The sequence below is a fragment of the Pituophis catenifer genome, unplaced genomic scaffold (genome assembly GCF_029215685.1).
Source record: "Pituophis catenifer annectens isolate HBS135680 unplaced genomic scaffold, rPitCat1.0.hap2 SCAF_3, whole genome shotgun sequence".
NCBI classification, from domain to species: domain Eukaryota; kingdom Metazoa; phylum Chordata; class Lepidosauria; order Squamata; family Colubridae; genus Pituophis; species Pituophis catenifer.
Window position 1 is genome coordinate 180,219,251 of NW_027256883.1, and position 12,387 is coordinate 180,231,637.

Genomic DNA, 12,387 nt, shown 5'->3' on the forward strand with positions numbered 1-12,387 from the left:
GCCAGGCAATTTTGCCATTGCTCATACCAGCACACGCTGGTAGGAATTGTCATCTAAGGTTTAGATGGTACTGTGTTGCCTTCTTCTAATCAATGTCCTTCACAGCAGATTGCAAGTATTATGTATACCAACTGTATAAACTGTATAACACTTGTTTATGTATAAAAAGTGGAATGTAGACCAAGTCAGATAAGAAAATATGGCTGCTAAAAATGGATTTCCAATACAGTTGCAATAAAGACATGTGTGGTTAATAAAAACAGATATTCTGCAAAAGAGAAGTTATCCATAAGTCTTCATGCAAACACGAATTTCTCTGAGCACAATTCAGGAATTCTCAGAAATTCTCTTTGACTTTCAAAAAGTTGGCATCCCAATAATTAAATTGAACATATGAATTTAATGGGTAACATATGGTTATAATGGGTAACTGTGCAAAGCAACAGGATCAGCATCTATAGTCTGACATTTGACTTCTCTAATGCCTTCTAAATATGTTAGATTATAATTCTGATAATTCCCAGACAACAAAATTGATTAAATATATATATAAATCAATTATTGTAAGTAAAATTGCTACCTAGAGTGTAGCAAGTTGGGAAAAACTAATATAAAGCATATTTTCCATCACAATATCTATTTTGCTTTGCAGAGACCTGAGTTGGAATTACATTCAGTTTATCCACTCTGAAGCTTTTCTGACTCTTCATTCCCTCATCAAGCTGTAAGTTACATTGCATAGGACAGATATATGCTCTCCATAGACATTTAAGCCTTAGGGTGATTGGGAAATTTCCCAGAAGGCGGCCATGGCAAACCACTTTGGTTTTATTGCTGAGTAAATTATATGGACATATCAACTATTGTAGTGACCTGGCGATTAACTTGGCTTAAGGGTGCCTTCCCCTTTTTTCATTGCTTAAACATAAATGGATGATATATGGCAAAGATATAAAATGCATGAACAGAAGGAGAAAAAAGAAAAATCTGTTTGGTTTCTTTAAAGATGATGGCTGAAGATAGAAGATCAGGTACACAAACTGAGTTCCCTAGCTTCAAGGAATCATGACAAATTTAGGTAGCCTGCATAGAAATAGCAAACTATTAAGCTTCATCATCTAAGCTGGAAATATTTGGATATAATATTGATATCTTATTGATTGAAATAAGGTATTCAAAACTGGTGACACTGCAACCGTAAGCAGAAGTATCAGAGTCTGTAATAGGGAAGAAGCAAGGCAGAACTGTCAAAATGATGGACTAAGCATAATACTACATTTTCCTATATCGAACATAATTCATAAATATAAGAATATATGCTTCTTTCCCCCCAGAAAATGTCTATGTTCTTTCCTGGAGTTCATTGTTGTTGTTGTGTCTTAATTATGTTTTGTTTTATGAGTCTTTGTGTTTTAGCCATCTTAGTTATTGCGTTTTGTAGAAAACTGAAATATAAAGACACTAATGTAATGTAATGTAATGGTGCCCCTAGTTCTATAAAAGCTGTGGTTGTAAGGTGAGTGGCTAGCAGGGACTAATAAAAATGGTCTGCAGAGTATAACGGATCGTTATACTGATGTTTACCATGTTCTGCAATGTTAATGTGCTACAACCATGTATGAGACTAAAAGGAACACAGTAAATCTGTTTATAGAGCCAAGCATTCATATTGCATTTCTAAGATATCAAAACTATGTCACATGAGAGAAGCTGTTTTAATCTCTTCTCTTACAGGTTGGCAATCATAACTGCTTCTTTCCAGGGCCAAACCACTGATCAAACTTTTCCTGCCTGTCCCCATACAGTACAAACACAGCATAGTCCCAACTCATCACTGCTATTAATTTATTACCTGGTGTAGGCCTGGTTCTAAAAGGCATACAAAAGTATAGGTATCAATTTACTCTTAATCCTGATAGAGACACGTGCTTCTTTCTTGGTTTATTCACAGCAATAGCCCATCAACTCATCCCCAAAATACTTATTAGCTTTAAAATAATCAAGAACCGAACGCAAAACTTAATTGAAGCAGCAATGTTCTGAGATGCTGCTGCACTGAGTCCCCCACGCCACTTTCTATCTATTCCAATGGGTCCTGTGCTTTTGTTTTTCACAGGGATTTGACTGACAATCAACTGGTGATGCTTCCATTGGCTGGCTTGGGTGGACTGACTCATCTGAAGCTCAAAGGCAATCCTGCACTGTCTGAAGCATTCCCTAAAGAAAGTTTCCCCAAGATACGGTGAACTTCATTTCTAATTTCTGGCTTCCCAAGGCTAAAACTTAATTTACTTTGATCTGCCTTTTACTGTCTATGTCTTTACTAGGCAGTACCATATAATTCAGTTCAGCTAAAGGTTTGAGCAGCTCCTGCTTGCACTCTGTGTTCATCATTGACTTGAGATATTGATGAGCCATTGAATGGCTTGTCATGGGCATCATCCAAACTCACATTCACAAAGCAATCAGCATGGTAACCTATCAGTCTGATACAAAGAAAGCACCCATTTGGTTATAATACAGGCAGCTAATACAAGATTAGTTCTGTTTGTATAAAGAGATTAAACGATCTCTGTATTTGCAGGAATATAAAGCAATAAACTATGCAAATAGGGTGCAGAATTTCCATATTTTACATTCCTGTAAACACAGAGAATACTAGGAAGGCACAAACATATGATACAAGCATATACTTATTTATGCCCATTTAATTGTTTTATCTTTCCCAAACAATTTTGGGAAATACAGTTCTATGAAAATGGCGCTAGAAATTATCTATCAGGAATTCTTAATCATATTTACAAAATTAGTTTCCAGAGAGAGGGAGTGATGGTTAAATTAATCAAGATTTATATATTTATTTATATATACATACATATATATCCAGAATCAAAAGAAGCAGTTTGGACATCATAAAAATTTCTTACCTTTACCAATTTAAATTTCTAACCCTGAAAGGTTTAAGTTTTGGATCGTCCGTTTACAATATACGCAAACTCATAACAAAGCAAAACCAAAAAAATAAACCTGACGGTGTAAGTCATTTGAGTGGCTATGCAGAAATGTTCATTCTTCACTAACTTCCGAAAGGCTGTCATTTTTTATACTTTTGGCAAAGGTATCCTAAACAAGTTTATTTCTGCACTTCCTGCTTCTTGTTCATTGCCCTCTTTCTGTGTGCTAGTTGGACTGACATGCACAGCATAATCTTAGTCTTCAATATTACTATACTATGTGCAATAAACATGACTATTGTGCTGGGTGTCGATTACATGCAAAGTAATCGACATTGGTCTCTTGCTATGTTTAGAATGATGATCTTCTGTACCTTTAGGAGTTGTGTGAAAGGAGGGTTATTGATTGTTTACTAGTCTGCTTGAAAAATACCCATGCAAAATGCCCTTCTATTGTGAGAGTGTTAAAGGGTCAAGATCTTTGATCTGGGAATTCTGCAGCTTAACTTTATCCCTTCCCATGTACAATTTGCAAATAAAACAAAAAAATCACTTTAGTTCCAACATCTGTTTCTATGCCCATATGGGTGTAGAAAGGCATATTCTACACCCATATACCATAACTGATAATCCTATGTTCTTTTTCATAGAGTTTTGGAGGTTCCCTATGCCTACCAGTGCTGTGCTTACGGAGCATGTGGCAACTTCTTCAAAATCTCCAGTCAGTGGGACTCAGAGGACATGAGTCCTGAGGATGATGATGGCTACAAGAGGACCCTGGGACTTGATCATTGTAAGATCAAGTTTTGATTTTAGGCTGCTTCTGCCTTTTAGGTTTTCAAAATTTAAATTTCCAAAATCTGAGGTATAGCTTATAATAACAAATGCAGGAATACTATTGGAAAGGAAAGTCTACCCAAGCTCTTTTTACATGTAGTCCTCGACTTATGACTGGTCACTTAGTGACCATTTGAATTTATAATGCCCTCTCCCCAAAGCTACTTATGATCAAATCTTGAAACTATGACAGCTGCACATGCATACCCTTGAAGTCACATGATCACATTTTGGGACCAGCTCACTTTTACGGCTATTTGCAGCATCCCTCAGTTATGCGATTGCAATTTTTTAAATGTTTTTTGCCAGTTTCCAGCAAAAAACCCCAAACAAAACCCATAGACTTGTTTAATGACCATAACATTTGCTTAATGACTGCCACAAAAAATATCATTAAAGTGGGTCCAGTCACATAGGGACCGCTTACTGAGTGCAACAGCTTACAACTATAATTTTGGGATCAACTACTGTCATAGGTTGAGGACTATCTGTATTTGGGGTATTTATTTATTATAAGAAAGCCAGATTGCTTAAAGTACCAGGCTAGACACCAGGAGAGCATGAGTTGAATGAAGCCAGTTGGGTGACTTTGGGCTTGTCATTCTCTCTCAGGATTAGCAAGAAAGCAGTGACAAACTACTTCCAAAACTCTTGCCAAGAAAACTGCAGGGACTTGTCCAGGTAATTACCAGGAGTCAGTGAAGACTGTGCACGTGCACACACATGCACGTGCACGCACACATGCAGACACACACGTGCACAGACACACAGGAATCGAATGGGCAAGTGCTTAGAGGTAAAGGTAGTCTTTCAGATAGGGAGGCCCTAAGGTGCTTAAAGCTTCAGAGGTCAGCCCTAGCACCTTAGGTAGTGGACAATTGGTAGCCAGCACACCTTGTCCCTATACCTGGTTCCTATTAGAAATCTGGCTTTTAGACCACATTTTAGACCACTTGTGTTTTTTAGATGCTTTTTAAAAATAGTCCCATTGCATTCATCAATATGAGTTGTAACCAGGGTGATGATGATTGTTGCTAAACCAGGTCCGTTCAAGAAGGGTTATAGTTGGCACTAGAGCCATATGTGTGCCAATTCTCTCCTAATAATATCTATTACCTGCGAATCCAGTGGCAGCAGAGTTCAAAGTGCTCTCTCCAATTGCCAGTCTGTTTGTAGAGAACCACAACCCCATCCAGAATAAGCTTTCTCCTTAACAACAATACCTCCGCCTTATTTAGATGTCTTTTCAGTACAACCTTCTAGGCAGACTTCCTGGCAAACAGGACCAGAACTACTGCAATACAGTATTATTTATTTATTTAATGAGATTTATATGCCGCCCTAACTCCAGCCGGACTCAGGGCGGCTCACAACAGTAAAAAACATCTAATGAAAAAGTTAAAAAGAAATTAAATCCAAAGTATACAAGTATACTTTGGATACTTGTATACAAAGTATACAAGTAGTCCTCGACTTACGATCACAATAGAGATAAAAATTTCTGTTGTTAAGCAAGGTGGTTGTTAAGTGAGTTGTGCTCAGTTTTAGGAGCAGTTGTTTTTTTGGCACAATTGTTAAGAGACTCACCACAGTTCTTAAATGAGTCCTACAGTCAGGGGTGAAATGTTCCCGGTTCGGATCGGATCGCCCAATCTGGTAGCAATGGAGGCGGGTGGTTCAGAGAACCAGTAGCAAAAATCCTTGCCTACCCCCATGCCCAGCTGAGCTGCACAATCATCAGAGGCTTTTTTTTTACTTTTAAAAGCATTTTTTCTACAACCTCTTTGGCCAAAAAATGCTTTTAAAAGTAAAAAAAAAAAAAAAGCCTCTGATGATCACGCAGCTCAGCTGGGATCATCAAAGGCTTTTAAAAGAAAAAAAACCCTTTTTTTCTTTTAAATGCCACTGACGATCCCAGCTGAGTTGCCTGATCACAGAGGCTTTTCAGGCAACTCAGCTGGGATCGTCACAGCCTTTTGAAAACATTTTTTTTTTACAACCTCTTCACCGAAGAGGTTGTAGAAAAAATGCTTTTAAAAATAAAATAAAAAAAAAATTGGTTACGCCCACCCAGTCACATTACCCCCCACCCCCCAAGCCTCGCCCACAGAACCGGTAGTAACAAATATTAGATTTCACCACTGCCTACAGTCATTAAGTGAATCTGGCTTTTGCAAAGATTGCGAGTGGTAATCCTATGACCCCAGGAAGTTGCAACTGTTGTAAATACATTTTGGTTGCCAAGCCCCTAGATTTTGATCACATGACCATGGGATGCTGTGTGTATGTTATAAGTGCAAGGACTGGTTATAACTCACTTTTTTCCATTATAGAAATAGCACTAGCACTAGCTATAGCACTTAGACTTATATATATATATCACTTCACAGTGCTTTACATTACTCTCTAAGCAGTTTACAGAGTCAACATATTGCCCCCAACAATCTGGGTCCTCATTTTACCAACCTCGGAAGGATAGAAGGCTGAGTCAGCCTTGAGCCTCATGAGATTCAAACTGGCAAATTGCAGGCAGCCGGCAGGCAGGCAGCAGAAGTATCCTGCAGTACTGCACTCTAACCACTGCGCCACTGCGGCTCCTATAACTTTGAATGGTCACTAAAAGAATGGTTGTAAACCAAGGATTACCTGTAAATGATGATCACTCCATCTGTATACTTCCACTGCTTCTGTAATGTTTATGACTAGTCTCAAGTCTTTTATCACAGCCTCTGTACATGTACTTCAAAAGAAAGACGTAGATTCACTTCAGAAAAAAAGTCTATATAACTAGATGCCTTGTGGCTACTAGGTAGAAGATTTATCTAGTCCGCAAATCTGTGGTGGTGGGGGATTTCTGTGGATTTGCAAGAGACATGCAAAAACATTGATGGAAGTATATGAATTCTCAAACCACCACACTGATTGTTTGTTTGCTGCATGACATGATTGCATAAACACGCAGCCCACACACACACCCAGTAACTAGACTGAGGGTGGACTTGAAATGGAAAACTTATTTGATGCAGGCTACTGGAGAGAGAGGACTTGCTAACCCTCGCTCCTTTTAGATCCTGTTTTTAAATTGTGGCCTAAAGTATAACAGTCTTATCATACTATATTAATATATTATATTATAGCTATGGAAACAGTTCCTCAAATTTGATCAGATATGGTTCCAAGATTGAAGGGATACATCGCTGCTTGCAATCTAGTTAATGGTTTCTGAGTTTTATTAGAATTTATATTTAATTGGTCGTCTTGTGTTATCATAAATTTCCCCCATCTAGCCCCTTACTCTACATTTTTGGAGATAAAGGAATAATAATAGGAGCTCTGGTGGCGTAGTAGTTAGAATGCAGTATTCTAGGCTGACTCTGCCCACTGTCAGGAGTTTGATCCTGAGTGGCTCAAGGTTGACTCAGCCTTTCATCCTTCTGAGTTCAGTAAAACGAGGACCCAGATTGTTAGGGGCAATATGCTGACTCTGTAAACCACTTAGAGAGTGCTATAAAGCACCATGAAGCAGTAAATAGCCATTGCTATTTTTAAAAATAGGATATCTAGATATCTGCTCCAATTATCATTTTTCCCTACTGTAGGTTGATTTACTATATAGGAATGCCTTATAGCCTTTCCTCACTCAATTCCTATGTCACCTCCTGCTTTCAGGTACAAAGAACATAGTGCTTACAGATAGTTAGTTACCTGATGGTTTGTGTAGTCATGAACATGTTAATGTAGGAATTAATTTCCACTCTTTGGGAAGCAAAACACCCACTTTGACTATTCCAACACGAGTATAATCACATTTTCTTGTGTCACCTTCCAGCATTACCAGTAACTTTGTGGTATCAAGGAGCACATTAGTTTATCATCTACAGTGGAGTCTTGTGATTCTGCGTCTGCTTGCCAATGACTGGGAAGAAGGGTTTGCTCACTTCTCTTCCTGGAAAATCTTTAGTTCAGCCATAGTCAGAACTAGAAAACAGAGTCGATTCAAGGCAGTAAAAGAGGGGGTCTTACATATAGTGTGCATCAGACCATTGAGTCTTGCTATGCATTCAATAGCATACAAGGTCATTTTTTGCTTACAAGTTCAATGGAAGCTCTGTATGGCTCCCTTTGTATAACTAGGCTGCTTTTCTGGCAGGATGTTTGTGGGAAAAGAATATGCACCTTTTCTAAAACTGCCCCAAATCATGTTCTCAACACCTTCAAGAAAATAAACAGCAAAGTCTAGACTACTGGGCAACAGGTCCTTCTCTGGGTGCCAGCATCTTCTTAGTTCAGCTGAGGTGGATCTGGGTTTACCTTTGTAAGCAAGTAGCAGTGACTTGAAATTCTCTCTCTCTCTCTCTCTCTCTCTCTCTCTCTCTCTCTCTCTCTCTCTCTCTCTCTCTCTCTCTGTGTGTGTGTGTGTGTGTGTGTGTGTGTGTAAGTTCCTTGGAAATATTCATCATATTATGTGTTGTGTGAGTTTTCTCTTGAAGATAGAAAACTAACTTCACTGGAGAGAAAAATACTTAATGGTAGGATTTACATCATTTTATTGACAAAAGTAGAAAATCTACAGACAGCTTTTCATTCATTCCAGAATAAGGAAAGAAAGTTGCATCTGATGAAAGTCTGTACCTGGACTAGCACTGATGATGTAACTTAGTTTGGGTAATGAAATGTCTGCAGGAAAACAACCAAGTTCAGAGAGCACCAAGGATATCTCATTTCAACCCCGAACTATAAATATTCTCTTTATTGGAGTCTGTACCTGTGAAATACACAGTTCATTTGCTAGCCTATGTCACAGGAGTCACCTCTAGAATTGGACCTAAATTGTTGATGATTCAGGACTAGTGGTTAAAACCAGTGGTGGGATTCAAGTAATTTAACAACTGGTTCTCTGCCCTAATGATTTCTTCCAACAATCAGTTCACCAAACTGCTCAGAAAGTTAACAACCGGTTCTCCCGAAGTGGTGTGAACTGGCTGAATCCCACCTATGGTTAAAACCCTACATTAAGAAAACTTTCCAGAAGTTTTCTATATGCTACTATAGAACTGCCCAATGCCCTTATCATAAAATCTAAAATTAAAGATTAGAAAATGTTCACAAGGCAAGCTAGAAAATTAAATACGACATGCACAAAAATACTTCTTTTAATTAAAGAGCAAAATATGGTTCTAGATTTCCTGGGATTTATTTAAAGAATTCTGAAAATACTTTCTCTTCTCTTGACTTGGAATTCTTCTAACATGCCCCTTTAGAACTAAGCAACAATATTTCAGGGGGGGAAACACAGAAATAGCCTTTGATTCCTGCCAATTTGGTATTAAGGGACATACTGTAGCTATATCTCCTTTGAGACTGCAACCTTTTAATGCTCTACAGAGTAGTTATTTTATGGATGTAACTCGATAGAACTAATTTTTCAGTCAAAGACAATTTCCTAGTCTAGAAATGTGTTTTTGTCCTTTTGTTTTTAACAATTATTATATATATTCGGTTTATTTTCAGTTTCCTAGCATGTTAAGTCACAAACATTTTTTTTTCAGGATGAGCTGTATGAGATCCAGTAAAGTAGTATAATACAGCAGGGTTAATATTTATGTCACTTCAACAGCCATGCTTTTAAGAAAATAAGAAAAAGGTTTCATTTTCAGTATAAAACAAGTTAAGTATTAATGTGCTTTTAATTCTTCCTTTCTTTAATACTGTTTAGATGACTTAGACATGGATGACTTCCAGGCAGACCCTGATGATTCAAAACTACTTACCAACATCCAATGTACACCCAGCCCCGGTAAGAACATTACCAAAATACATACAATATAATTTACAACAATGACTTGACGACGCATGTTTGATACCCCTGATCTAAACACATAAGCCCACAATAACCTGGAAATAAAAGTGGCATGAAAAAGTGCTATTGAGAAGAATAAGAAATGTATTTGTCACTGCGTTAGGAATAATGCAATGGTAATGAATGCAACAATTTGATTACATTTTTTTATATACAGCAAAATTTTAACTTCTAATATGGGGGGGGGGGGGAAATCATGTCACAATAAGCCCTAAAACATACTTTAGAAATCACACATGATACACTAATCCAAAACGAAACCACACTTTGACATAGCACAAAGTGTAAACACAGCATCTGTTGAAATCACAGATGAAAATAAGCAGATTTTTCAGTAATCTAGAAGAGTTTTTATTCTTCTATTTATTTGTTTCTTCCTACAATTAGTGGAAGCCAAATATAATATCCCAAATGAACCGTTTTTCTCTGAAAGGTCAGCTGCAAAACTTTGATTGCAGCAATGACCTTAAAATGGTGAATTAAGATAATTTACCATGGCTCTGCTTTGTGCCTTTGGCCTCGGAACAGCTGCTCTCTATTTTGGTAACCTTCTGTTGGCATCATCATCATCATCTGTAAAAGCAAGTGAGGCGATATGGATAAGACATTTTTGAATGGGTGCTCAGCAGTTTTTCTGCCACTTATTGTTGCAGTGAACTTTCCTTTCTTTTAGTAATTTGGCTCCTTTCTTTCTTTCCAGGTCCTTTCAAGCCCTGCGATTATCTGTTTGAAAGCTGGGTCATTCGCCTCGGTGTCTGGTTGATCATGCTGGTTTCTGTGCTGTGCAATGGACTGGTTGCAGTGGTTGTCTTTGTCTCGCCAGGCTATCTGTCCCCGATCAAGTTTATCATTGGATCCATTGCTGGAGCCAATATGTTGACGGGAATATACTGTGCTATTCTAGCGTTTGTGGATGCAGTCACCTTTGGTCATTTTGCAAAATACGGGGCCAGGTGGGAGATGGGTGCAGGGTGCCAAGTGACTGGATTCCTATCTGTTTTCGCTTCAGAAGCTTCCATTCTTCTCTTAACCCTTGCTGCAGTCCAGTGCAGCTTTTCAGTATCATGCATGCGGATGTACGGAAAGGCTCCTTCCTTTGGCACTATCAAGGCAGGTGCCCTAAGTTGTCTGCTCCTCTCTTCAGCGGCTGCAATGTTGCCCCTCTTCTCCATTGGGGAGTATGGGGCGTCCCCTCTCTGTCTGCCCCACCTGCTTCCTGATGGGAAACCTTCCATGTTGGGTTTCATGGTAGCTTTGGTGCTGGTGAATACGCTTTGCTTTCTCATTATCACTGGGACATATATCCGCCTCTATTGCAACCTGCTGAAAGGTGAATTTGACTCTGTCTGGGACTGTGCTATGATCAAACATGTTGCTTGGCTCATTTTCACCAACTGCCTTCTATACTGCCCCGTGGCTTTTCTCACCTTCTCTTCCATGCTTAGCCTCATTCTCATCACCCCCGAAGTCATCAAGTCTGTGCTCTTGGTGGTGCTACCCCTGCCAGCCTGCGTGAATCCCTTGCTTTATTTACTCTTTAACCCCCATTTTAGAGATGATTTGCGCCTTTTGAAGCAGAAGAATCAGGTCCAGGAAAGCTGCGCCGTTTCCTGTATTTCTGAGGATACAGAGAAGAGCTCATGTGACTCTACCCAAGCTCTTGTTCCTTTCTCCGATATGGATCATATATTTGAAGCACCAGATCTCTTTAGAGTGCCTCCTAGGTGTTCCTCAGTTCTAGATGCCTACAGCTTCTCCTCAGTGACTTTGATCCCTTGCCAGCAAAAAGCAAGTGCCAGAGGACATGTCAGTGGCTTCTCCACCCAACCTTCCTATCTTGCCGAAGATGAGCTGCTAATTGCATCAGAAGCCAGAGAACAGGCAAAGACCAACATTTGGATTGCCTTGTTCCCTAAACCACCTTCACCAGCCTTCACATCTCATTTATAAGAGCCAATCCACATTCTCTCAGTAAATAAATGAATCATACAAGATCCTCTCCTGGAGCCACCAACGGCTTGAGCAAGTGGCTCTTCTGGGAGGAAAGGTGTCTCATTGCATTTCTTCTTCTCAAAACAAGGTCAGCAAAAATGACAGCAATTCCTTTGCACCCTAGCCTGCTGGGGTCTGCCTCCTCCTCTCTTGATGCAGCAATGCGAAACCTGACAAGGATATACCTAGCTGGCTAAGAAATTAAGGCACCCCAAATAAAAATTCATAATTATTGTGTATCTTTCTGCAGGTCCAAGAAAAATAGCAAGCCCAGGATAACAAGAACTCTGGCAATTCTGCCCTTTTAGGAATTATACCATTCTATAGCTCTTAGTTTTTATGATAGATGGATCACTTTAGTCGATGAATAACAACTAAAAAGGACTGACTTGAGAAGAAACATCAAGAAAACAATGTGATTTCAGCTCCGTTGCCATGTTTTTTAACTAAAAAGCAATCTTTACATAGCAATGTCTCTGTCTCGTAACAATCTTGTCATCTTTTAGAACTGTTGTCAAAAAAGCACATGAATCATAAACAGATTATCCATTCATGTTTATACAATGCAATGTGTGACTGCACATGTATCCACATGTAGAGACAGGAAAAAATTCCACATGATAATAATCATACAAGGAGACATAGCCACATTTATCAGTCAAAAACAATGTTTCCTACATGCTCCTACATATAACTAAGCATGTATTTAAAAGTGTTTATTCAGAACCACTAGGAATCAAATTG

The 12,387-nt window shown here is 38.8% G+C and overlaps 1 protein-coding gene across 1 annotated transcript in view; it reads left to right on the forward strand.

The window, feature by feature from the left end:
• LGR6 (leucine rich repeat containing G protein-coupled receptor 6) overlaps positions 1-11,601 on the forward strand; it is a 134,232-nt gene extending 122,631 nt beyond the window's left edge. Inside the window, exons 12-16 of the mRNA XM_070939894.1 lie at positions 653-724; positions 2,117-2,242; positions 3,605-3,747; positions 9,508-9,588; positions 10,352-11,601. Of these exons, the coding sequence (XP_070795995.1) occupies positions 653-724; positions 2,117-2,242; positions 3,605-3,747; positions 9,508-9,588; positions 10,352-11,601 (1,672 nt within the window). The remainder of the gene's footprint in view (positions 1-652; positions 725-2,116; positions 2,243-3,604; positions 3,748-9,507; positions 9,589-10,351) is intronic.
• The last annotated feature ends 786 nt before the right edge of the window (positions 11,602-12,387 follow it).